The 25,474-nt window shown below is 54.9% G+C and overlaps 8 protein-coding genes and 2 non-coding genes across 10 annotated transcripts, besides 3 other annotated features; 4 read left to right on the forward strand and 6 right to left on the reverse strand.

The window, feature by feature from the left end:
* Positions 1-508: 508 nt before the first annotated feature.
* On the reverse strand, positions 509-1,558 carry CYME_CMO274C (V-type ATPase V0 subunit d; the record flags this gene model as incomplete). The annotated part of the gene is made up of 1 exon (XM_005537594.1): positions 509-1,558. The coding sequence occupies one exon, from the start codon at positions 1,556-1,558 to the stop codon at positions 509-511; it is 1,050 nt and encodes a 349-aa protein (XP_005537651.1).
* Positions 1,559-3,053: 1,495 nt separating this feature from the next.
* On the forward strand, positions 3,054-3,644 carry CYME_CMO275C (similar to cytidine deaminase; the record flags this gene model as incomplete). The annotated part of the gene is made up of 1 exon (XM_005537595.1): positions 3,054-3,644. One exon carries the CDS (start codon positions 3,054-3,056, stop codon positions 3,642-3,644), a length of 591 nt encoding a protein of 196 aa, XP_005537652.1.
* Positions 3,645-4,540: 896 nt separating this feature from the next.
* CYME_CMO276C (glucokinase) lies at positions 4,541-5,809 on the reverse strand (the record flags this gene model as incomplete). The annotated part of the gene is made up of 1 exon (XM_005537596.1): positions 4,541-5,809. The coding sequence occupies one exon, from the start codon at positions 5,807-5,809 to the stop codon at positions 4,541-4,543; it is 1,269 nt and encodes a 422-aa protein (XP_005537653.1).
* A 404-nt stretch (positions 5,810-6,213) lies between these two features.
* CYME_CMO277T lies at positions 6,214-9,236 on the reverse strand. Its single transcript, XR_002461507.1, has one exon. It is a non-coding gene; the product is annotated as a hypothetical transcript (transcript).
* Positions 9,237-9,438: 202 nt separating this feature from the next.
* Positions 9,439-10,629, forward strand: CYME_CMO278C (similar to nuclear receptor binding factor-like protein; the record flags this gene model as incomplete). The annotated part of the gene is made up of 1 exon (XM_005537597.1): positions 9,439-10,629. One exon carries the CDS (start codon positions 9,439-9,441, stop codon positions 10,627-10,629), a length of 1,191 nt encoding a protein of 396 aa, XP_005537654.1.
* Positions 9,902-11,767: a sequence feature (possible transcribed region).
* Positions 11,768-12,422: 655 nt separating this feature from the next.
* Positions 12,423-14,024, reverse strand: CYME_CMO281C (vacuolar protein sorting-associated protein Vps4p; the record flags this gene model as incomplete). Its single annotated transcript, XM_005537598.1, has 1 exon — positions 12,423-14,024. The coding sequence occupies one exon, from the start codon at positions 14,022-14,024 to the stop codon at positions 12,423-12,425; it is 1,602 nt and encodes a 533-aa protein (XP_005537655.1).
* Positions 12,786-13,161: a sequence feature (possible transcribed region).
* A 2,294-nt stretch (positions 14,025-16,318) lies between the features above and the next one.
* Positions 16,319-17,942: a sequence feature (possible transcribed region).
* CYME_CMO283C (unknown ABC anion transporter) lies at positions 17,616-20,372 on the forward strand (the record flags this gene model as incomplete). The annotated part of the gene is made up of 1 exon (XM_005537599.1): positions 17,616-20,372. One exon carries the CDS (start codon positions 17,616-17,618, stop codon positions 20,370-20,372), a length of 2,757 nt encoding a protein of 918 aa, XP_005537656.1.
* Positions 20,373-20,883: 511 nt separating this feature from the next.
* CYME_CMO284C (probable 3-oxo-5-alpha-steroid 4-dehydrogenase) lies at positions 20,884-21,762 on the reverse strand (the record flags this gene model as incomplete). The annotated part of the gene is made up of 1 exon (XM_005537600.1): positions 20,884-21,762. One exon carries the CDS (start codon positions 21,760-21,762, stop codon positions 20,884-20,886), a length of 879 nt encoding a protein of 292 aa, XP_005537657.1.
* A 395-nt stretch (positions 21,763-22,157) lies between these two features.
* Positions 22,158-24,260, forward strand: CYME_CMO285C (hypothetical protein, conserved; the record flags this gene model as incomplete). Its single annotated transcript, XM_005537601.1, has 1 exon — positions 22,158-24,260. The coding sequence occupies one exon, from the start codon at positions 22,158-22,160 to the stop codon at positions 24,258-24,260; it is 2,103 nt and encodes a 700-aa protein (XP_005537658.1).
* Positions 22,383-25,411, reverse strand: CYME_CMO286T. Its single transcript, XR_002461508.1, has one exon. It is a non-coding gene; the product is annotated as a hypothetical transcript (transcript).
* Between the last annotated feature and the right edge of the window lie 63 nt (positions 25,412-25,474).

Below are 25,474 nucleotides of genomic sequence, written 5' to 3' on the forward strand. Positions count from 1 at the left end.
CCGCTGCGAGCGATTCATTGGATACCAAAAGCAGGTCAGGAAATGCAGCTTCATGAGATACGACAGCGTCCGCCGGGTGCTGTGAAGGATTCACTCCGAACCGGAAGCGATTTCCGGAATCAGTGCACTGGGCAGCAGCAGCAGCAGCAGCAGCAGCAGCAGCAGCAGTGCGGTGCGTTGATCATTTCATTGGATGCTGAAAGCGATGCAGGGAATCCGTGCAGTTAGACACAGCAGTGTCTGTGTCTGTCTGTGTGTGTGTGTGTGTCGAGCCTCCCTGCTGCGATCACAAACGCAACATCGAGCCGATCGCAAATCCTGGGAACCACAACAACCTGGGCGCTCCTTTCGACTGCGTTTTACTCAACTGCCGGGAGCGATATGATAGCTAGCTTGTCTATCGTACCAGCAAAGGCCTGTGCACCGACTTTTGCGAATGCCTCTGCGTATCGAGACTATTTGCCCTGTAGGCATGCACAGGATGCCAGATACAGGTGCGTCTGTCGCTTCAGAGAATCGGGACCACGCGACTGGCATGTGCAAATTGCTTCTGCGTAATGCATTCAGCGATCCAGGTAAGGTTCCGGATTTCCTGTTCCAGCATCCGGAAGTAAGCATAGAAGACCCCGTAGTGGAACTGGGCATCGAAAGACTCGCGCAGAAGCTTCATCTCGAATTCTAAAAACTGATCCTCCAAGCTATATTCTCCCCGTTCAGCCGCTCGCTGGAAGAGCGCTCGGTATGTACTGCTGAGGTCCAGAGCCATGGCAACCGCTTGCAAGTCGTCCGCCCTCCCTAGTCGTTGGATGATCTCGTCGTCGAGTCCACCGGGCACCCGCGGAAAGAGCATCATTCGTTCATCCTTCCGTAATGATGTTTCCAGTGAATTCAAAGTGATGTTGATGACTCGACGATCAGCCTCGAAAGCGATGAGCGTTGCCATGATTGACCCCGTCATGCCACCGATTCGCTCCACACAGAGCTGATAGAAATCAGTAAGGTAAGCCTTGTACAGTAGGTTGCGGATGATTTCCACATTCATCTCCGTCAGGTCATGGACATTGACGCATTCCGCAAAATAGGGCGCCAACGGCGTATCGACCAGAATCTCTCTATAGAGTTCCTCTGGCGAGTGGATTGCTGTTAACGTTGCAATACCCTCGAATAGGCCCAGTGGGTGACACTTGTCCAGCAGCTCGCTGAGGTCGCGATTCCGGAGCACACCCATGAGCAGCAGAACTAAATTGTCGATCATGTACGGATACGTCACATAGTCCAGAAAGGTGGAGAGCGGTGCGTAGGATTGCCCGCGAATGCTCCGAAAGTCGTAAACGAGGCGGTTCATGAGGCAGTCGTACAGGGCCTGGGTCTGCAGGGGGGCTGGTTCATTCTGCAGCCATAAACCGTAATCCGAACTGTTCAGAATCGTGCGCATATCTTCTGGAGACTCGCACTGAGCCAAATTCGTGTAGTCTTGGCGACGGAGTAATGAAGCCTTGAGTCCTCTCACGACAGCCTCGAGGTAGCCGTTGTCGGCGTTAAACGTAAGCATATCCATGGTGAACGCGCGAATCAGCCGTGCTGAACGGAGTCAGCACTTGCGGCTCGCTAGCAAACGCGCAACTGCTGAGTCAGCGATCACGAAATAAACACCAAGCACACGTCCGGACGTCAATACCAGAAAAACTCGCTAGACTCGCTGAAGCGTCCCTGGAGAGCCACACCAGAAGAGTCGGCGATGGACGCGACACGGACTCAACTGTGCAAAGTCTTGCACACGTCGGTGCAAGCCGGTGCAAACCTGCGTCAAGCGTTCCTCAGCTTTTGATACGGCTCCGGCAGATCGTTTCAGATGTTGCTCGTGGTCAGCGAGCGGCGACGATGTCTGGCGCTCGAAACAGCGTCCACCGCAGTCGCGACTTGGGTTTAAGTTTGTTAACGCTGCTACGGTTGCTGCGGTGTGTGTCCACAGAAACAATACGAGGGATCGTTGCGTATAGACCTCGGTTCTGCAGCGATGAGCAGGAAACCTCCAATCCAGACGCCGGTGCCGAATAAGGTTCTGACCTCGAAATCGGGTACCCCGGGTGCCTCCTATGCCAGTTTCGAACGTTTGGACGATGTCGGCGCTCACCGCCTGCTAGCCAAAAACGTTTCAGCAGTCAAGCGTGGACACTTTTTAATCTGGTTCACAGAAGCGCTTACCACTATTTACAAGCACTCCGAGTCTTGAGCAGCCGAGCTCTTTTGAACGCTACGCTTTCGCCTGGCCACCGCTCAGGCACCCCGATTGTCAGAGACGCTTTCAGCGTTCTGCAACACGAGCGAGCCCCTGGTGCTGTGCGCCCCAAATCCTCAGCGGTACCATACTGGACTGGACTGGAATGGAAAGGAATAGAATGGACAGGCTGAGCACCGTTTCCGCTTGCCGAGGCGCTTTTCGCAGGTATCTTCCGAAATGCATTATCCTGTGTCGATACCATTTCTAGTCTTTGGGGCATCATATCTAGCAGCTTGCTTCGGAAACGCCTCGCCGAACACTGGTGACGACTCTGGTCGACGGGCATTCGTATCTAGCATCTATCTTCCGGGAAGCGTCACCAAAGGCAGGTAGCATTTCTAGTCTAAGGTCCATCGTTGCTAGCAGCTCCATTCTGAAAGAGACATGGAACCCTGGTAAAAGTACTAGACTGCTGGGAATCTGTTCTAGCATCTGTCTTCTAAGAAGCGCCACTGAACGATGGCAGCCTTCCTAGTCAACGGGACTTGGTTCGGAGCACCGGCACAGCGTCGATGTGCAGACTCGCCACTATCTCAATGTTGGTGCGTTCTCGGCACGACGCGGACGGCTCGTGACGAGCTTCGGCAGTGAAGCTAGGTTTTGGTGACTGCTTCCCACGAACTTACTCTCCTAGGAATATTAACAGGGATTGAGATAAGAACGCTAGAGCTTATAACGCAGCGGTCTAATCTGAGCAGTTACGACGAGCACTCGTTCGTGTTCTTCGTGTTTAACGTGAGCACAGCTTGCGTTTTACACCCCTGCTTTGTGTATGAGCAGCAGTACGAATAGCCATTCCGGAGATGAGAAAGCTTGCACTATTGCTCCAGGTCAAGTTTTGGAAGCTTCACAGGCAACCACGGAGCAGCTGCTACGCCACGCCGTAGAACTCGCGCGTCAAGGCGTTCGCAAGCGCGCTGGCGGTCCTTTCGGTGCAGTTATAGTCCGTAAACTGCCCGCGTCTGAGCATAGTGGTAAGCAGTTCGTTGAAATACTCGCTTCTGGTCATAACTGCGTTTTGAAAACGCAAGATCCTACGGCGCACGCGGAGATGGTTGTGCTTCGAGAAGCTGCACAGCGACTGAAGCGTCGGAACCTCTCGGACTGCGAGCTTTATACATCTTGCTTTCCGTGCGCGATGTGCTACGGGGCCATATGGTGGGCCAAAATACCCCGTTTCTGGTATGCTTCGAGGAGTGAGGATGCCGCCGGAGCGGGTTTTGATGACGCTCGCATCTATGAATGCTTGAGAGGAACGGGTCACGCAGACTTGCGAGGTGAGCATGTAACGATTGCGGAACACCACGAGCCCTTCGAAGAATACCTGGACGCTCTCAAACATGGTCTATCAGAACTCTATTAAAAATGGAATCGGATCAAAATGTGCTGGCGGACGCTGTGATGATGCGCTAGATCGATGCTCGCGCTAGAACACGGTTTATCAGAAGTTTTGGCAGAAAGGGAATAGGATCAAGATGCAGCGGGGATTCTGTGATGATGCTCCCGCCTCTCGGTCTCCATTATCGACGCTGCATGATTGTTTGGGTATGCGACTCGTTATTGAGCGCATATGTGCGCTCAAAGCTAGCTATCAGGCGGATCACGGAACACGAGTGTCATCGGGTCGTTCGCCTCCTCAAAAAGAGGTTTGGAGGCAGTCGCCTGAGGACTTCATGGGGTGCACGCTCCGGAGCGTGCACGGAGCCGAGCGTGCCGCTCCAGGACACCGGTTGTGGACACTGGCTGAGCAGCTCTACGATTCGCGCAGTCGCATCCACCGAGTTGCAGGAAGATTCATTGATCGTACACCATACAAAACGACGTTCGAGCTCCTTTTTGCGTCATACGGGGTGCACGAACCACCGGATTTCTGTGGTATCGCTAACGCGCTGACGTTTGCTTACCGCACAAGTGAGATCGAGCACGAGACGCACGCCTCGACGAGAAACTGCCTCGCTTTTCGTGCTCGTGAAGACCAGGGTAGCCAAGCTCCCGCAGATCGCGATGGACGGTGCTCTCTGTGCTTTCGCAGCCACAGGAATAAAATTAGATCATACGCTCTCACCATCGCTACCTTTGGCAGAATTCATTCTTTACGTCTGAGGCGCCAACAAACGGGTTTCAGCTGCCTTCGCTACGCGTCGCTATTGAGCAGGGTTCGTCCGCGTTGGTACGTCGCCGTTTTCGCGCACAGGCGGCAACGACATTGCCGCCTCGCAGACAAGACCCGAGGCTTCGGGTGACCGATGACAGGATACGCTATGCAGGACGTGTTCGTCGGAAATACCACCAGCACACGGATGCACCAGTGTACGCACAGGACGCGAGAACCCCCAGCAGACCCGTGAAATAAACAATCCGCTCGGTATGCTCCATCAGAATCGCGCGCGTCTCATACCAGCGTCGGGGATGTTTGAGCGCTCCTGCCGTAGCGCTTGTGGGTGGAAAAGTGTCGCTCGCCATGCGCGCTGCAACGACGTGTGCACCACGCAGGCCGAGGTCCTCGGCGAGCACCACTTTCACGGGAATGCGCCGCAAGATCGTGCTCACACGTCCTTTTTCCCGGAAACGCTTCAGAAAATCCGACTTGCCTTCCTGGAGCCATTCGAGGTTTTTAGGAGCTATTCCGCCCGCAATATAGAGACCACTAAACGGTAGGTATTTGAGCGCTGCGTTCCCGCACTCGGTACCGTAGATATCCATCATCATACGCATCGCCTGCGCGCAAAGGCCACACTCGTACACGTAGCGAGCGATGGTTGCAGCGCCATCATTCGATTCTAGGATGGATTTATCGATACTTGGTTGCACTTTTTCGGGGTACTTTTCCCGCAGGAATTCATAAATGTTGACGAGTCCTCGTCCGCTGACGACGCGTTCCACAGAGACCCTATGGCCGCTGTCACCGAACTTGTTTCGCAAGTACTGCAGAAGCTCCAACTCTAGTTCCGTTATTGGCGCAAAATCTACATGACCTCCCTCGGTCGCGTGTGCCTCATAGTGCCACACGGTGGATCCCTGACCCGACACATCCGGCTGGGCGCACGCAGTGAGGTAGCACTCCCCGAGACCAGTGCCGGCTCCGACACAAGCTTTTGGCTCACCAGCACTCGGCTCGCCACGCTGCAAGACATAACACTCGTCTGGCTCCCTCAACGTGAGCAGTCCGTACCCGTTCGAAACAAAATCGTTCAAGAAACGGACGCGATCAATATGGAACGCGTCTCGCAACTCATTCGCATCCAGAATCCACTGCTGTCGGTTCGTGAACGAGACCCGGTCGGCGACGACAGGTCCCGCTACCGCAAGGCACATAGCAGCGATATAGAAGGAGGCATCGTTGAGGTGTGCACGCGCTTCCTGCACGAAAGTGTCCAGTACATCGTGGAAGCGGGAAAACTGCTCGTTCCTATACGATGTTCTGTGGACGCACGGCTGAGCGCAGACATCATCCGAGTCTGTCGCATCGAATATCGCTAGGCGAGCATTCGTGCCCCCTATATCACCTGTCACAATTAACTTGCGCATTCCTAAAGCATGAGCCGGTAGGTTTGCAGGCACGAGCGCTCTTGCCGCAGCCGCAAAGCGATAGCGGTATTCGCAATCGCGTACAAGGTTCGTGTGGTGACGCCAGACCGGCGTCGCTTGTCGTTGCCGCACATCCCTGCTGCAACGACAAGTCCGTACAATGACGCAGATATTTTGGTTTGAAAGAATGTTTATATGGACTATGGATATCCAGATTGCGGGGCGGGTATTGGCTTCTGGGCAAGCGTCCATTAAACTGGACCCTACCTCCAAGTTCCATAACTTGTACTTTCTTTCGGATGCACTGATCGGTTCGAACGTTCTATCAGACGCCGAGTACCCGCATTGAGCTCCTGTCTTTGCGCTTCTACCGTTGGAGTCGATGCATCCCGAAGACAGAGCGACTTTACCATACCACTGAAGGGCGTCGGCTCGAGATGTCGTGTACCCGACGCCAGGTCGTATCTCGTTGTATGTTCGTGCTTGGAGAGACTGTGCAACAGGCCTGCTTTCGCGGCCTTTCGCGTTAGCGCAACCTAGCTCATACAAAGAATTCTGAATACCGAGTCACCGACTCGCAGTATTGTGTCGAATACGTCGTCGGTTCGTGTAGCGGGCCTGTGCTCGGCAAACACCGGTAATGAGTGCACGAATCGACGAACCCGCGCGCTCATCTGGTTTGCCGGACCCCCGTCCTGATATGTAGAAGGAGAGTTTCGTATCCACTAGTGAGTGATGTCGTTCGTATAAAGCGATGTCAGGTGCCAGGGCTGCACGCGATGTGAACGAGCGCCCTTATCAACTACATGTACATGTAGAGGATGCAGTCACGCACGGAGATCGCTTCGTTCCTGCTGCCAGCTTGGACAGCGTAAGCATAAACCTGTCAGAATGACGGCAGTTGCGTTCCAGCAGCAGGTTCACTGTGGTCCCCAGTGAATATCTAGTGTTTCGACACGGTATAGAGCCGAGGCTAACCACATCCCACGGATCCGCTCTTTGGTGCACGAATGAGTCCCTCTGGTACGAGCCGCGGACTTGAGCCTGCAGGCATGCTCACAAATTTTGAGACATTCATGTCATTCCACTTTCTTCTCAATGCTCGTATCAGCATAGAATTCTCGTCATATACGAGACCCCGGATACTGTAATCTTTATTTCGCATTAGGGCGTTTGTGTTCCGGGATGAAACTGAAGGTTTGTTGTCTCTGCGCTATGATTTGCATTTTCTGTCGCGCGATGAAACGGTGCAAGTCGTTGACTTCTTCTGACTCTGGTCTTCGACAGCTCCGGAATGTTGCGGCACTCGTTGTCGTGATTGTTCCATGTGGTGCCTCATCTGGGAGCGTCTTCCCGGCATCCTCCACGCTCTCAGTGCAGCACGCTGTCGATCGGAGAAGTATATGACCTTCTTTCAGTTTCGTTCGTTTCTTCATTGGTGATGGCCCTCGTCGTTATCACTTTCAAGTTCGTATGTCGACTTGCGCAACGAGTACACGCTTTCGACGTCCGGCATTCGCAGATGTCCACCACACGCACATGCAGTATTTCTGTAAACTTCTGTGTGGTCGCTTTCTATGCGCTGCATTTACGACGGGATATCGGACGCATGGCTACTGCACCCCAGTTTACGAACCAGATGACCGTCTTTTCGCCACTCGGCATCAGAGGAGAATGCAGATCGCCTAGATTGCATTCTGGTCAAACGAGTGACGCAGAGCACCTCAGCTGCTGGTCTCCAGAACGAGCTCTGTGTTTCAGTTATTCAGGGAGAACGCTCAAATTCGCTCGCATATGAGTATTGTCGCCTGAAATCGTCTTTTCGCAAATGGTGAGACGAGCAGTACCATCCTCTGTCTGTTGCCTCTCTTTTTGTGTTTTCTTCGCGCTGTAAACGAACCTCGCCTGGTGGTCCTCTCTTCTGCTGCTGGAATGACGCGTCTCTGACTCCGGACTAGAGTCTGAAAAGGTAAATTCGACGTCTGAAAAACCCGGGTCCACGCGTACGAATCTTTGGTTATCTTCCAGAATGCGGAAGACTTTCGTTGTCTCCGTTCTCGCCTAGAGATATTCGGCGATGCTCGAGGTTGAACCCTGACATCGTACCCGTGCGAGAGAAAACGGAAACAGAATTGACTGTCTATGGCTTCAGCAGCTTTGATATTGGAGTTTTTCTGGTAAACCTTCCTGTTCGTTGACTTACTCCATTTCATTTCGTTCTTTTCCTACTCATGATTTCATGGTGAGGTGGAGTTCCCATGACACCCGAGAAACTGAAAGAAACGTAACCAATTGTGAAGCCAAGCATCCTCGGGCGGGAGAGCGAACGTCTTGGACGGCGTGTACCTCTTCTGCCTTATGAATCCCGTTCTCGCCAGGTATTCGCAGTGTTGACACCCTCTTCCAACGATTTCGTAGTACAGAGAAAATGCGAAACGTGTCGGAGACGAATGCTTCAGTCAGAGAGAATCCTTCGAGGGAATTCGTCTCCTCAAGTCTGCCGCGAGCTCGACAGCCAATTTCATCTTCGGTTTTCATTGGCGATCACTTCCGGTGAAATAGGACGTCGAACTTTCGAACGATCCGGCGGGTGCCGCACAGACAAGCTCTCTCTCTCTCTCTCGAAACGCCCTCGATTTAGTTACCATGCATCAGCTTGACTTAATGAACGACACGAAACCCGATATTCATCAGGACGTGATTCGTTTCTGCCGTCGCCATCGTGATGGGAAGCTCCACGTGCATCTGCGTCATTCCAAAGAGATACGCCTTCATTGACGCTCACTGTTCGTGCCCTTCGGTTTCTTCTTCATTTCGTCCGGGTTACAAAGCACCGAATTCATCAACGCTTAACCTGAGACTCGAGCTGATACTTTTCCTGCAGTTGTTTCGGTGCCTCTTGAAACAAGCGATGACACAAGCGTAAGAAAGTTCTCATTCAGGGAAGGCAGCACGTTTTTGGGAGCGTTGCTCGCCCATGCTCTCGCTTTCTCGCGTGAGCGTCCTCTAGGCGTCTGTCACAAGGGAAACAAACGAGCGTGTGCCTGGCGTCAAAGGTCGCGAAAGAGAATTCTCAAAAAGTAGCAGTTCGTCAGAGCGTCTGGCTCGCTTTCCACTCCTTTGACGAGGATAGCTTCATAAGGAAGACGGAGGCTTTATCCGTTGAGGATGACGTTCCTCGAGGAAACAGCTCAGCTTCAAACTTCAGATGCGAAATTTTCCTTGCGTTACTGCTTCCCGTTCTCTCCCCGCGGTTAACTCGGACGCTGCATCTCTCCTGCGCACCAGAGGATGCCGTACCCTTATCCAAACAGAATCATTTCGGTGTTCTCGTTGAAAAGCACCTTCGACCGCTGATTCAATAGAAACCCCCTGAAAGATCCGAAGCACCTCTGTCTTGCACCAGAAGAGACGTCCCTGTTTCAGCGCAGCGCTACGCGATGCACGGGTTGCATCCATCGCGCTCCGGCGCATGCGCGATCGATAGCGCCCAGTACTCGTGAAGCGTTCAACGCAACGTTCGTTATCCGGCAAGGCAAGGCAAGGCAAGGCCGGTACACTCCAGAGCACGATACGTGAGTTTTCAATAGAACATACTCCACATCCTTCAGATAGAGGTCAAGAGAAGCATGGCGCTTGTTGCTGCGGGTTTTCGTACAGTGGTGCAGCGACGCTTTGGTAGCGCGCAAGCTGCAGCCGCTGCTGCAACAGAGTTCTTTTACGAACGAAACGGACCAGTCGACACAGTTCTAAAACGAAGATCCATCGAAGACTCATCGTCGGGGAAGGCCCTGCCGCGGAACGCAGCTCGCGTCGAACTGCTCGCTTTTCCGCTGACGCCCTTTGATGTCGCAGCGATCGAGCGCGGCTATCGAAGCACGGGAGTGGCGGGTGTTCAAGGCATCGCCCGTGTTACAGCCGCGGCACCAGAGACCCCGTTCCAAGTGGGTGACCTGGTGTTGGCGTTGCCAGCGATGCCTGGCACCTGGCGTGATCACGCAACGGTGCCGAACGCGAGCGAAGCGTTCGTCGCTGTTCCCGCAACCTTGCGTCGTGCAATCGAGGACAAAGTTCCCGGTATGCTTGAAAGAGCGGCAACTTTACTAGGGGCACCTGCAATGGCTTATAGGCTTCTGGAGGAGCATGGCATCCAACCCGGTGAAACCATCCTGCTGAACGATGCCGATGGTGCGGTGGGGCTCGCCCTGGTGCAGCTCGCCAACATGCGCGGTATCAAGACGGTTTCCCTTGTCGATGATGAGATTCCCGAGGATGAATTACCACCTGAAGGCCATGTCGAATCCTATGCGGTGGTCGCTGAGCGTATTAAAGCACTCGGCAGCGATGTTGTGGTCAGCAGCTCATTTGCCCGTCAGACGGCCACTTTTCGTGAATTAGTTTCTGAGCTTGCTGGTAATCGTGGTATGCCGCGTGTCGCTTTTAACGGATCAGGTGGTGCTTCGGCAAGGCAATTGATATCCTGTCTGCGACCGCATGGAACCCTGGTGACGTACAGTGGTCGCCGCGCTACCCAGCCCTTGGTCATTCCAACAAGCGCATTCACTGAATTTCAGCTGAATCTGAAGGGATTCAACCTCATGCTCTGGCTCGAGAATGCACCTCGAGACCAAGTCCAGGCTATGGTTGATGCGCTCGGGCAAGCGATGACTCGCGGTGCGCTGACCGGCTGGCTCGAGCGAAAAAGCTTCGCATCCCTCCAGATCACCGACATTGCCACGATCCGATCAGGGACCAGACCTCGCCAGTTGGTCGCTATCACCGCAGCCGGGCAATCACTGGTCCAGTTAGCTGGGCCCTGAACTTTGGCGATTGGAAGCAGACCCCGGAACTTACCGATGAAGGCTGTGCGCCTTCGACGGCGCCTTCGTACCGGAGCGCTGCCGTCGCGGAGCGCACCGCAGGTATCAGCAGGTACTGGATGCGTCGTGCATCGAGCGCCCGTCACAATGAACGCACAGGTCGAATGAAGGACTCGTAGGAGGCGGCAGCGGCACTGGTGAAGAGCAGCGATCTTCAACGCGGACGCTGTCATCGGCTGGTGGCGCCCATCGTCTGCCCAAGTTGTGAGCGCGCGCACCGCGACCAGTAGTGCTATACTGATGACACTTTCCCCGCTTTACTCCTTTTCGTACGTGACTGGTGCAAGCGCGCATGCTCTGGACACGTGCAAGCCGAAATGCCGTAGCCCCCAGCGCACCGCGGAGCTTCGGATCTGGCGTGGCTCTTGAATACGAACGCATCTGGCATAGCGTCCCATTCTGGGTATTGCCGCGGCTTTATTGCCGCATTGCACATCGTAAGCTGTTCAAACCAGGTAGAGAGGAACCACCTCCGCTTCCAGGATGTGTCGAAGGTCGCTGTCTAAAGTGCGTCCCGCTACACTTGGTATGGATACCCGAGTCGTTCGGAATCGTTCGCAGGCAGCAGCCGAGTCTACGCCACCGTGGAATCCCCCAGCGGGCTAGCGTCCTCAAGTCTACTGATTCATTTCATTTGTGCAAAATTCATGACCGGGTTCGTCCGTGTTGTGAAGATCGTGTATTGTGAGTCGAACACCGGGTGCGCAGTGTAAAGCGAACGTACCGCGTCAGTCTTACACGGTACCGGGTCGGGGCTAGCCCCTGAAGCGCTGTTTCGCTACGAATGACGTTGATCCAGATCCCTCGTCGTTCATCGCAAACAAATACCGCGAATACGACTAGATCGCTGGTAGCGACCAAGGTCAACTTCGCACGCCCGGAAACAGCGACCGCACCAGTGACCAGCTGCGACGTTTGGACACGGCTACGGTGCTGCAGCGGTTCCGCGAGTGCCCGCTGTCACCGTTCGAACACCCGAGCGACACTTTGAAGACTGCCAGCCGGTTAGCGACACGTCCTGGCAGGAGTGTTCGACGAGCAGCGTTTCACGAGAAGTGAGCTGTCCAATGCTCGGTTTGCTCTAGTGTTCAGCGCTGCGTGCCGCGGGAAGCGAATGAGGAGCGCGACATCCAGTTTCCCCTGGAATCATTTGAGGCGTCTATGCTTTCCTGTGGAACGAGACTTCTCCAGTAGGGCGCTCTAGAACTGAAAGAATATACTGAGGTTTTCGTCGTCGCCAGCCTGCATATTCTTGGTGCTCCGGAGCGTAACGGAACGTCAGCACCTCCGTCCATGCAGCTGCCTCGCCTCGGGGACGGGCAATCACCAGACAACCCATCGACATGGTCTAATAGTCGGCGTGGCAGTCAGCATACATGCTAAATGGCCATGAACTCGAGGTTTTACAGGCACCACGATTCGCAAGTAGGTAGGCTCCGACATCGATACGGTCAACGGCAGTGAACGCTGCATGCTCATATGTGCCCCGCAGGTTGCACGTTGCAAAACCAGCAGAACCGCAGATACCAGCACGCGTGTATCGAACGACTCCTCATTGGAGTTGAATAAGAACGTAGTATCCGGGGAGCATTCGTTCCATTACCAACCGCGGATGCTTCCGTGTACGGGCGGTTACCGAACGTGGCCTCTATCGATGCAGCGCAATCGGCACCGTGCCAGGCTGGACGCTGGTCGTCCAGTACTCCAGCGGGCGCTGCTCCAGACGGTCTACTTCAAACGCACTCTTGGCCGAAATCACGCGTAAAGCGCTCGTATGCTCCTAAATCTGCTTTGCTGACAGTCGGCTTGGTATGGAGCAGTACTTCTTCGAAATCACTGTAACGGACATCGGGTACGAGCAGCTTGTCGGCTGGGACGTCGTACAGGTTCATTTCCACTGCTCCTGGTGCCGCCGGAGAGCACGGCGTCCAGAGTAGCTCTGCAGATGCAGTGTTCGTGAACCGAACACCGCGCGCCGCATTGTTGTTCGAGGATGTATCTTCGGCACCGCCGTCTCTCTGCAGGGTTCGATGGTGTGGACGCGGCGATACTTGTCGGAAATGCGTCGCCATTTGCAGGCGCCGAATCGGCTGCATGATTGCATCACGGACAACGATTTCGATATCCGCACCGCTGTAGCCTTCAGTTACATGGGCAAGGCGCTCGAAATCGCAAGCGCTGAGACTATGTGGTGTATCTCCGATGTGAATTTCGAACATTCTCCGACGCGAGCGTTCATCTGGAAGTGGAATGTATATCCGGCGCTCGAACCGCCGTCGAATAGCCGGATCCAGCTGCCATGGCAAATTGGTGGCGCCCAGTACCAAGACGTGCTTTCCCTCCTTACGAGTCTCATCACCAGTTGAAAGGCCTTCTTGCATCTGCACCAAGAATTCTGTTTTGATTCTTCGAGTTGAATCAGAGTCAGATTCGGATCTGCTCGAACAGAGCGCATCCACTTCATCAATAAAGATAATAGAGGGTGCAGACTCGCGCGCCATTCGAAAGAGTTGTCGAATGAGCTTTTCTGATTCACCCTGCCATTTGCTGACCAGATCTGCAGACGACACGCTGAAAAACGATGCCGCACTTTCTGTGGCAACAGCCTTTGCAAGGTACGACTTACCGGTGCCCGGTGGGCCGTACAGCAGAATACCACGCCACGGTTCTCTCTTACCGGTAAAAAGCAACGGTAAGCGCATCGGGAGCACAACCGCTTCCTTCAGTGCCTCTTTCGCGCCGTCTAGACCAGCTACATCATTCCAGCGAACCTGGGGGCGTTCGCGAACGATCACGGACGCCAGTTGCTGGCGCAGGCGCTCGGTCTCGTCTTTGGTTGGAGCCGAGGCGGCGGTACCCGCTTTCTCAGCACCAGCGCCAGAACCGCCGCTTCCATCAGCAGGCCCTCTACCGCGGCGTCGCTCTCGAGCTGCTGCTGCTGCTGCTGCTGCTGCTGCCCCGTTCGACTCACCCGAGCCGGTGTGCGGGCTCAGGGTAGCCGCCGCCGTCGCACCTCCGTTTGTGTACGACTCGCTCTCGAAGGGCAACCCGTCCGCACCGTCGTCGCTCCCCGAGGCCTGTTCATAGGCGCCACGCTTCAGCAGCTCCTTAATAGATTCAGCACGTGATATGTACTCACGCACACGAGTCTGTAAGAGCACCCGGGTTCTCTCGGACTTTTCCCAGCGAATCGCGGTCATCAGGTACTCGATAGCACGAAGATAGTAGTGATACGCCGCCTCAAACGTCTCATGGTCCCGTGTTCTCCGCGCCTCTCGATCAGTTTGAGTCGCTTTATTCGCGAACTCTATTCCTTTGTCCACAAACGAAGTCATTACGCTTGTAACGCGGAAAGCGTCCCCCAGGCTGCAAGCCCAGGCTTTGGCAGACAAAAACGCACTGTTTTGCCTGGACAGCACCGCGCGCGCACGCAACGCGCACCCGCTGGCCATTGCGATGCGCTGCTGCGCGCGATCATCCGAACGGGGGTGTGTGTGCGTTTCGCCGGTGTCCAGTGAATATGGGATGCTGTGCTGTTCGTATTGTCCCTATATGTTCAGATATTTGTGGGCGAGTGTTCGTTGTACTGTCTCGATTGTACAGGTTCAGAGAAATGGGGCTTGTGGATGCTATAGACGTTTTAGGATGCATGATCGTGTTTGTTTGTTTGTGTTTTGGAGTGATTTCTCTTCGATGCTTTGTCGCTGACATTCGGAAAGACAGCGGCGTGAAGACGATTCGCGATAAGCTCGAGCTAGGGATCGTGTCATACTGGATATGATGATGATGGTGATGCAGGTGCTGCGTACGAGGCTGCACGCTTCTCCATGTGCACGGACGGCGAGCGCTAGTCATGCATATTTCAGGTTTCGGATCTTGCCGATCCAAGGCAAGTCGTGTGCGCAGCACACGGTGCAGTTGTTGATGGACAAGGTCGAATAGTCATCGATGTGGTTTCTTGGCGATTTGCTCATCAGCTTGGTCCGGATATTCACTGAAGGTGTCGCGTGAAATGATCGATTCCGTTCGGAAGATAAATCTTCCTCTCTTTGTGGCCTTGAATGAAACGATTTTCGACGCTAGTGTGATATCTTTTATGGGATGCAATCGTGGAGGCTCCGATCTTTACTGTTTGCATGAAAAAGGGTCTTGAACTCGGGCTTGCGTCATTGGAGCGATAGGTTACAGTGAAGTGCGCGTCGCAGCGTGTAACGAAGCGAACACAGGCGGATGGAGATTGTCGTATTCCCTTCCAGCTTGGATTCTTCTTTCAGTGTTTGTTTTATCATGGACAACAGTGCATGGAAACCATCGATCGATTGGAGCAGCTTGTAAAGCGGCATGTGACGAAGCGAGCACTGGCGAATGGACTTTGGTCGTATTCCTCTTCAGCTTGGATTCTTCTTTCAGTGTTTGTTTTATCATGGACAACGATTCATGCAAACCATTCATCGAATGGAGTGTCGAGCGCTCATATGGCCGGTAGCCAGCGCACTCGCCGAAGGGGTCGCCCGGAACAATGCCGTATTCGTACGATACGGCACTGGGTGCATAGACGGTGTAGAGCATCTAGAAGAGCCCTATGGAGGCCTCAAGAGCATGTACCAAGCTATGAAGCAAGCGCTCACGAGCGACGGGGCGGCTCCTGGAGAAAGAGTTGTGGTGGACCTACCGACGCATCTGATCGCAGGCAAGAGCCGCCCCTGTGAAGAATCTGACGAGGTTGTCTACAACGAAGATGAAACAGGCAGTGGAATAGTGGAGAGCTATTTTCGCCTGTGGATGACATGCGTCGCCAACATTTGGAAGCTTCGAAATCGGCACCTTGACGATGCCATCGACATCCTTCGACTGCTGACAACGGAGCTAGAGGTACAAGAGAGACAGTCACATCGAAAGACGTCGAGAATATGGAGCAAAAATGAAGCAGTCGGAGAACAAGGCGGCGGAGACTGGTGCTGATCACAGTAAAACGGGTTGCAAACTTTATCGTGTATGCGCGAGTTAGAGGACCCTCTCTATGCCATTCCGGCTCGGGCGTAGACTCAAACACCAACAGACATCTTGATCCGCGAGGCGTGTCTCGGCATGCTTTCGATGCTAGTAACGACAATTGATCTGCTTTCTGGCTAGTTTTTCTTTTTCGCAGGGTGCAGAATCGTTTACACAAAGCAGGTATCTCCGATTGCGCAGTATTGTCAGCAGCCGGGAGAGCATCCATCTTTCCTCATCATACGCCCAGACGCTACCAGCTGCCGGCTACTGGAGACGCTCGTTTCGACAGCCGCTTCGTCAGCGTTCATGGTCGCTGAGGTGCATCAATCTCACCCGGTGCACGCCTGCTGCTGGCTCTCAGAAACGACTGCTTCGTCCCTGCACAGAGACACCCATGTTACGCCAATCGCAGACAGGTCGTCCGTTATGGAATACGTTCGCGACCTATCGACTGATATTCTGGGTAAAATGCAGGTTGGGAGCGCTGCTCGGCGAAAGGACGTCTTCACCAGACCCGCGAAGGCGTCACCTCGTAGACAAACGGATCGGGTCGGTGCATCCAATGTATCAGGCGGAAAGCTCTCTTCAACCCAACCACCTCTGGAGACGAGGCTCTGTTGTCCATCTTCTGACAAGTCCGGTTTATCCTTTGTAGCAACGTGTGCCCTTGATATGCAGACATACTGCGACAGTCCCCGAAGCTGTACTCTAGAAAATGTCTCTCGTCATGCGACGTTGAAGAGAGTCTGGCTATCACGATTAGGCTTTGCGGCAACCGGTTGCAGAGCTCACAACGCCCCGCAGGCCTCTACAGAACGCGAACGAAAAAATATGATCAAAAGTACCAGGATTCATGGGCACTTATGGTGATCATGGAAGCGGCCGCAGTTTGTCGAGACAATGCCTTCGATGAGTCGCTCATGCATCCTCGATGAAACATAACAACATGTGCATCGTTCACGGGACATGCTTCAGCCATGGTTTTCGTACGATCTACGATCGGCGCACCCGCCTAGATACTTTACAGGCTTTGTCTTTCGTGGAACAGGTAATTCAGTAGGATGTTTGCATACCAGAAGGCAACGGATCGCTCGCTGGCACTAGGCATGCACCAAGAAGACGTTCAGCAACGGAACGTGAGTTCCCCTGCTAAAGACGTCGAGCAGCTCCAATTTGGATATCGACGGACGATGTTCCTCAGCAGCTCTTTCAAGCTCGTTCTCCTCTGCATTGCTTGAATGGTCAGTGACCTCGCGTCCACAGCAGCAAGCCCAAGACGTATATGAACGAGCTGCCGCTGACATAGCTGAGTGATAAGCGGCTAGTTGCCATCCGTACGCCAACATCAGAAAGCATCAGCATCGCTACCTTGTATACTTCCATCGTCGAGGTCGAGCGACCAGCGCAGATATCCTTGCGAACATCTGCAACAGAATTCGGTAAAACCGGTATCAACAAGTTGCTGATCTCCTAAACAAGGAAAACCATCATGCTAAGCTACTGCTCTGGAGAGCAGCGCATGCTCCAAGCTCGCTGCGTTCAGCCATTCAGCATGAGCATAGCGCCACCGTGCTTGCTGCAGATATAAGAATCCCGCCTATCTCGATAAAAGTGGCTGCTATGGGTGTACGCTGCCATCCGGGTCGCCGCACAGCAAGCGCACCACCAGCAACAGACGATGGAGCGTTACTGCACCTGCGAAACAACGTTGCACATGCGCTGTGTTCAGGTTGTGGTGACGTCGCAGCACTAAAGCCGCGCCACGAAAGGAAGCAGCAACGAAGGCTATAGGCTCTGGACACTAGCACTGAGGATAACGTTAGATTAGAGTTGCACCCCTGAGACGAAGTTCTGCACGGTGAACGCTGTACGGAGCGAGCGGCGCCAGCTGCTGGGCGCAGCGGCCAGCGTTCCACTTCCAGTCACAGCGCATGGGTCGGGCTCGGGAGCCCGCGTATCGTAAGAGGGGTTTTCAACGGACCTGGATCAGCAAAGTTTATCTGGCAAACTTAGGCGAGTCATCGGCGGTGGATGAAACGCAGTCCCCAAACCTCGGTCTAACGTGCTGGGCACCGTCGATATGTCCTGCTAGCCAGCACGGACGTGCTGGCGCTTTCCTCCCGCTGGCTTCTGGACCAATTGTTGGCCTCCTGAGGCACCGCCCGGACCGCAGAGAGCGCCTCCAGACGAGCTTGAACGCTCGGAGCGCCACCGCGGAAGCGAAACGCTTCTTTCTCCAGCGGCGTCGATGCCACCATGCACCGCAAGCCTTTTCTAGGGCGCTTCATACACCGCCGAGAGGCCAGCGCACGCTGCATGACTCCCAGTTTTTGGGAAGAGCAAGTGAGTTTCACCGACCTTGTCTGCTACGGCGACAAGCACGTGCACCATGGTCCTTGTGCATGGAGCAAGGCGACCGCGCTTCCGCTTCGGAGCGTACAACTCCTCCGCGTACCGCAAATGACGTTCAGCAAGGCATCCAAGAGGCAAGTCAGCGAAAAGCCGGTGCACGAAGACACCCGGGGCGGCGTTTTGCTGCGTTTACGCAGATGCTGGCCCGTCGTTCGACCTACCGCGATGGCCTCGTGCTGCTCCTGCTCGTACTGCTGGCATATGCCATGGCGGGAACCACGAGTTATGCCATAACGCAGCGCTATGATCCAAGTGCGGTACGAATATCGTGCGACCCGCGCGTGCTACCGGCGTACGGTTTCCAGTCGCTCATGAGACTGGTACTGGCCTACGGATTCTCACTGGTATTCTCGTTAATCTACGCGTACATTGCGTACAGGGCCTCGTTTGCTGCGCAAGTGCTGCTTCTCATTATTGACGTTTTGCAATCCGTCCCTATTCTCGCTTTTGTCCCAGCAGCAGTGCTGGGCCTGATCGCCATGTTTCCAGGGCAACGCATTGGGGTCGAGCTGGCAGCGATGCTGTTGCTCTTCACCTCGATGGCGTGGAATATGCTTCTTGGCTTTTACCAGTCCCTAATATCCATACCGCCGGACCTGATGGAGGCAGCCAGAATACTGCGACTCTCAGCGTGGCGGCGTTTTTGGTTGCTGGAAGCGCCTTCGGGCGTGTGCTCCCTCGTCTGGAACTCCATTATCTCCGTGTCCAGCGGGTGGTTCTTTCTGATAAGCATCGAGAGCTTCTCACTGGGGCCCGGCAGAGAATATCGTCTGCCGGGCTTGGGAAGTTTCCTTGCTGAGGCTGCGGATCGAGGCAATATGCGCGCGATCTTCTGGGGTCTGTTCACTGTAGTGTCGCTTATTATCTGCATCGATATGTTGATCTGGCGTCCGCTGATCGTCTGGAGTGAGCGCTTCAAGTTCTCGACGAACGCCAGTTCCGGCATCGGGGCGATCAGTTCGCTGCAGAGGAAGGCATCGCGCTCGCCTTCGTCGTCGTCGTCTGGGCTGCGTTCGTCACTGGGGTCGGACGCTAATTTCGCGGATGAAGACGACGACCGCGAGAACGATAACTACGACGACGACGACGACGATGATGATGAGAATGACGCGTCTTCTTTCGCGTGGGCTGGTGCACCACGTCGGCAGTTCCGTGTTCTGGAGCTTGTCCAGATACCGGATGCAACCGCGAGTGCCACAAGCAGCGCGCCCGGACTCGCGATCATGCACAGCATCGAAGGTGAGTCTGCTCCCGGAGCCGAGCAGGTTGTCATCCAACAACGCGAACTGGACGCACCACGAAGCATCGTGTTTGCATATTTCCAGCGCTCTCCATTGATGCGTGCCGTTCACCGGCGATTCTTTCTGCCTCTCTGGCAGAAATTCATTGATGCAGACGTGATCTGGGAGCGTGCAACGGAAACAACTTCCCAGACGCTGGCACTAGCCTGGAAGCGCGTGCATCAGCCGCATCTGTTGCTGCGGCTCTGGGGCTTTATGGTTCGTTTGCTTACATGGAGCAGTGTGCTGGGCATCGCCTGGTTGGCGTTTCTGGCGTTTCGCGTTGCCCACCACGCGCTACGGATTCTGCAGACGATTTCGTGGCGCTCGTGGATCACCATTCTGAGCTGTGCTGGACTGACCTTTGGTCGTGTGCTGACGGCTTTAGCGCTCTCGTTATTATGGACAGTTCCACTGGGGGTTGCTGTCGGGTGCTCACCGGCACTGGCTCGCGTCCTCCAGCCGCTAGTCCAGATCGCTGCTTCCGTGCCAGCGACGGCAGTATTCCCGTTTCTGCTCCTGGGGTTAGCGAATTTCGGCGGGCTTGGCTTGCAGATTGGCTCGATCCTCTTGATGATGTTCGGCACGATGTGGTACATTCTGTTCAACGTCATTGCAGGTGCTGCAGCGATTCCCGCGGAGCTCTGGGAAGTTGACGCGGTTTACAACAAGGCCACAGACTCGTGGCTTGCTCGCCAGTGGAGACGATGGCGCTTTCTCATCCTGCCCGGTATCTTCCCATACCTCATCACTGGTATTGTTACGGCTGTTGGAGGCGCGTGGAATGCGAGCATCGTTAGTGAGTACGTCCAGTTCCAGGGCCAGATTTTATCGACCAAAGGTCTGGGGGCGCTCATATCGAACGCAGCGGCTCGTGGTGATTTACCGTTGCTGTTAGCGGGGACCCTGGTCATGTCTAGTTTGGTGCTGCTCACGAATCGTTTTGTCTGGGCGCCACTCTACAAGTTAGCGCGTGAACGCTACACGCTCAACTAGGAGCAGCGCAGTGACGCCGATCCAGGTTGTTTCACTGCTAGGATTGGAGGCTCTTTGTGATGATAGATCCCCTGGTATCTGTGTTCGATACCTGTAGTGGTGCAACTTGCAAGACTAGACCCTAACTTTAAATCAGTTCTGTGTTTAGTACATGGCTCATGAATGACTAGTGCGTTCTTCGGGATTAGACGGTAAAATGCAGCACTTTGGTTACTCCGGGCGCTAGGCTTGCCCAGTGACAGTCTTCCCGATGACAGGTGCTTCAATACAACAAAGCGCATCCAGAGAGCGATGCAAGGCCTACCTTCTCAGCATGATCGGTGTCGGGAAACGCCCTGCATGACAACGTGTCGTCAACCGTTATACCGGGGGCGGTACGGGAACGCTCCGTACGCGAAGCCATCGTCATGCTGCGCGTTTGCTCTGCTTCTGCAGGTCCGAATCATCCATGCAACATATACAATCAATAACTTTTAGCATATGCGTCTCCGGATGCAAACACAATGCATCACTAGCGACTTTTTTGCTGGTGTGAAGACGCACCCCGTCGCTGCGGCGCCCTCGCCCGGACAGCTGCAGATTTCAATGGGTTCGGGAAGAACGCGTTTCGGTTCAGTGACTTGTACTCGGCAAAGTTCTCCAAATACCACTGATGGTTGCTCCGTGCCCTGGGGTATAAGTTCGAAAACGTCCAAAGCGCGAATGAGAACGCTGCCCACGTCTGTGCGGCGATCGCAAAACCCGTCCATTCCACAAACTCAGAGAAGTAGTTCGGCGCGCTGACGTAGCGATACAGACCACCATATGGAATAGCGTAACGTTTCTCTTTGATCTCTTCAGGGTTTCGCCGCAACGCTCTCGTGATCGCGTCGCTATGCCAGTTGCCAATCAAGCCACACACCCAAAGCAATAAGCCGCTGCAGAATGCCCAGTCCAAGGACCGACGCGAGCGAATGACCAATTCGTAAACGAACAGTGCTTTCGCATTTAAATAGGTGTTAATGACGCAGAACAGGATAGCTGTCGAAACAACAGTGAAGGTGGTAGGCTTCGAGCCTCCACGCATCCGCAGAGGGAACACAAAGGCGCGGTTCGCATAGTGAACAAGCCAACAGAACGCCAACGTAACAGTCATCCACTCCCGTTCATCAAACCCGAGCTTCAAGAGTTTGTCGGTACGCTGACGAAGCCAACGAGTCAGGTACACGGCCATAATCAGGAACGAGGGGCTCTCTTGTATGATCCAGCCCAGGTCGCTGCGCAGCGTAGGGCCCCAGCCGGTACGCAAATGCCGCCCGTATGGTGCTGATACGAGGAAAAGCACTGGAAACACAAGTACGGCGAGAGCAATCCAGCTCCATAATAGTGCATCATCCGAAAGAAGGTTCATTATGAAAGGGGGCGATACCGCTTCACGTTCAAAACACCACGATCCAATTCTGTATCATAGCCGTATGTGAAGCGCGAGGTGATATGCGGTGCGGCGCATCATCAGAGACGCCATCCCTGCACGAGATCGATGCGCCTGAACGGTTTCAATCTGTATATTTCTTGACATGATGGAAGGGAATGGACATGGCATGAACGGATCCAACACAGCCATGAACGCCCATGATATAAATTAGAACATCAATGTATCTGTTAGTACAAGGAAGACAGTCGGTTGACGGATGCACCCCTGGCGGACGCACTGCGTACCCGCTGCAGCGACTGTGCAGAACGTTGCCTGCACCTCCGGCAGCTGGTCTCTTTGGTTACCGTGGTTCGCTCTTCACAGAGTCAGCGATGGTGTTCTTGATTGTGGATTTTAGCGAAGTAAGCCGGGGTGGCGTGAAAGCGCGGGTCCAGGTTACACCGAACAGCCTGCTGTCGGAAGTTCTGCGACAAGCCTGGGAACAGGTGCAGACAAGGTGCGGGAGCGCTGTTGGCGACGCTGCCGAGCCTCGGCTCGCATCTTTACCGGCAAACTGGGGACTTCGGCATGGGAAACGCTGGCTAGACTTGTCGCTACCTTTTCGGCTGTCGGGTTTATCGGCTCAGGCCCGGATAGTTGTTGACGAGCGCAGTGTCAGTGAAACGGCGAAGACGAGCGTTACTGGAAAACCTGGACAGACAGCAGACCTCGCTCAGGGCGTCACACCTGCGCATTCGCTGACTGTGGCTGTGCAGTACGAGAGCGACCCCCCAGAGCGCTACATCGCACCTGCAGTATTGGAGGATACGCTCTGGAGCGTGCTCGAGCGGGCGAATCCGGAGCGTCTGTGGTGGTGCCGCCCCTACTTGCTAGTCGCACGGTACCTGGAGACTGCGCACTATGGAGTCAGCCATTTTCGAAGCCTCCGCTTACGAGATCTGGGCCTAAGTCCGGGCACGCGTCTCCTGATTCGAATACAGTGCCTCACCACGGATGACGACTCCGGTGGCTGGGAGGAGGTGGAAGCGTCGGCAGGGGCGGCTCGATCGCCGGTCGCTTCCAACAGGCACGATCACGCGGATGCAACAGGCGGTTCTGATATCGCATCTGTGGACAAGGTGAGCAGCGGTCAGGCGGCGACGCGAGAATCACAGGCAACTGCCGATTTGCATCTGCAGCATGTCGAGCAGCAAAGTACGCACCTGGTTTTGGGAAATCCAGGAGCGAAGTCCGCTTTCGTGGATGCCCCAGCACGCGTGCTCGACACTGTCTCCCGAACGATCGAGGAGCCAGCAGCATCATCTCCGCAAGGAGAGCGCGTGCCGGTTACTGGCTCCAGTGATCCCTCGACTGCCAATGGTGATCGGCAAAGAGACACGCGAGCCGACGCGAGCACGAACCCACGGACACCGTCGCCTTCAAGTCGAGGCGCGAGGCCGTCCACTTACGCTCTTGTCGAGATGCACGAAGTGGACACCTCTGTCCCGAAAGTCGATGGAGTCGTAGCTGAGCCAGCGGATGCACGAAACTCGGCCTCGTCGGTGAACACGGAATCAGGTACAACCCAGATACCTATACAGGGAGCGGAGTCAACCTCGGAGCTGCTGATTCCAGGTCGCACTGCATCTGACGCCCCTGTTTTAGAGACGAACGGAAATGCAGGAGCACCTGCAGGTCAGGTGCCTGAGCGGTATGTCCGTTTCTACCTGCCGACGACGATCCGCTTTGATGCGCAGCTCCTCGACCTACCCGATACTTTTTACGATCTAACACCGGGGGAACTGCGACGGATCCTTCATGCACAGCAGCGACAACAGGAAGAAGCAACCGTTCTCCGAACCCGCAGGCATACAACTGCTTCACGAGCAGGCGCAACGCAGCCGGAGCAGTGTGTGGTACGTGTCCGGCTTCCCGATCAGACGGTCATTGAGGGTCGTTTCTGGTGCAACGAAAGCCTAGACGACCTGTACGCTTTCGTGCGGCGCTTTGTAACGAGCACGAACGGGGCCTTGGACGCATTCAAGCTCTATCAAACGCCACCGAAACGGGTGCTGCATGCCGGGCCAACAACGCTGCACCAAGTGCAACTCTGCCCAGCTTCTGTGCTAGTCCTGGTTCCGTCAACATCGAATACGTATGTTACTCTGGGCTTGCGCCCAGAATTTCGTTCTCGCTTGGAGAAGTCCCCGCTGGAGGCTGCATTTGCGAAGGAGGTTGCACAGGCAGAGGCGCTGCGTCGCGAGTATGCTGGTGTCATTTCGTCACCACATACCACGCCACCGGAGGCTGCCGCGGCGACCGCAGACGGCACGGCAGCCAACGCCGGCAAGCAGATTCGTTCGGAAGATGCAGGTACCGGAGATCGCGAGCCGGATGCTTTCTCGAAGGCGGATAGAGCTCGCAACGACGCTGAGCAGCAGTTGAAGCAGCGGTTGCCCAAGTGGTGGCGGCGTCCTCCAGGTGGGCGTTCGTGAATCCTTCTGTTCGGGTCAGGAAATCCACAGCTTTGCAGCTTCTGACTCGTGTTGCGTGCAGCGAGGGCAACTCAGCCGGCATGGACGCCCTCACAAACACGCCCATGCACACACGCAAACGCACGTCTACGCCCCGGACTAGAGACAGAGCACTCGGTTGCCGGTACGGAGTCATCACGTCTACACATGCGGTTTGCGCCCAGTGCGCGTCTGCACATATCCACGCAGGCGAAACAGATGCCGAATTTGAGACGCTCTGATCAGTCACCAGAGCGCTCTGTCGCCGGTAAACTTTCGTTGCGAGAGTCGCTACTTTTGCAGCAACTACCGCAGACATGAGTATAGTTTCTTTTACCCCGCAATTGCCTGCGTTTCCGCTACGCAGCATGGAACGCTCCCGTTGCATAATCCAGGCTCAGCTGCGCGGTGTCGTCCAGTTCGAGCCTCTGTCGCTGTCTTAGATTCTAAACCGGCAATGTATCGCTTGTTTAAACATCGCCGAAGCCTACAATACAACAACCGCTCGGCAACAGTGGCGACACGTACAGCGTCTCTTGCTCGACGCCCATTCCAGGAGACGTCTCCGCACGATGTCTCACTATCTCATGATGCGGACGAAGCGTCCTCATTCGGTCAGACGTTCTCAGGTGGCGGTTATGGCGCTGCTGGACCCCGAGCATTCTCGCATTCGCGTACGCACTGAGTGCCAGCATACGATCCTGGGACGCGCTTGGCGCCTAATCCGCAAGCTTCTTTCATGGAGTCGGATTTATGCATCAGACCAGGATTCCCCGAGAAGGCATTTTCAGCTGTTAAGCAAGAAAAAAAGAGCTAAGCTCTCCGGATCCATCAGCATTCTACGTACCCCAGAGTGGTTTCCAAGTCTGGAAAGAAAGATAGACCAGGCTGGTGCGATCGGTGTTCTGGGTGCAGCGTCTTGTGCTGACGCCTCCGGTAACGCGGAATGCGCCGGTTCCGCCACGGTTTTCGCACGGCGACGTCACGGCTTGGGCGAATGCCTCGTACGGTTTCTTTCATGACCTAGGACCGTTGTTTCTGACCAAGGATCCCCTAGTGACTGTCACCTATCGATATCGAAGGAAATGTCGTGAACGGGTGAAGACGCGCAGTCTCAGCTCCGGGGCATCGATGCACGGAGCAGCAGCATAGAAGCTGGACGTATCTGGTCAATGATGATCCTATCCGTTCTCATG

This window comes from Cyanidioschyzon merolae, chromosome 15, assembly GCF_000091205.1.
Source record: "Cyanidioschyzon merolae strain 10D DNA, chromosome 15, complete genome".
Lineage (NCBI taxonomy): Eukaryota > Rhodophyta > Bangiophyceae > Cyanidiales > Cyanidiaceae > Cyanidioschyzon > Cyanidioschyzon merolae.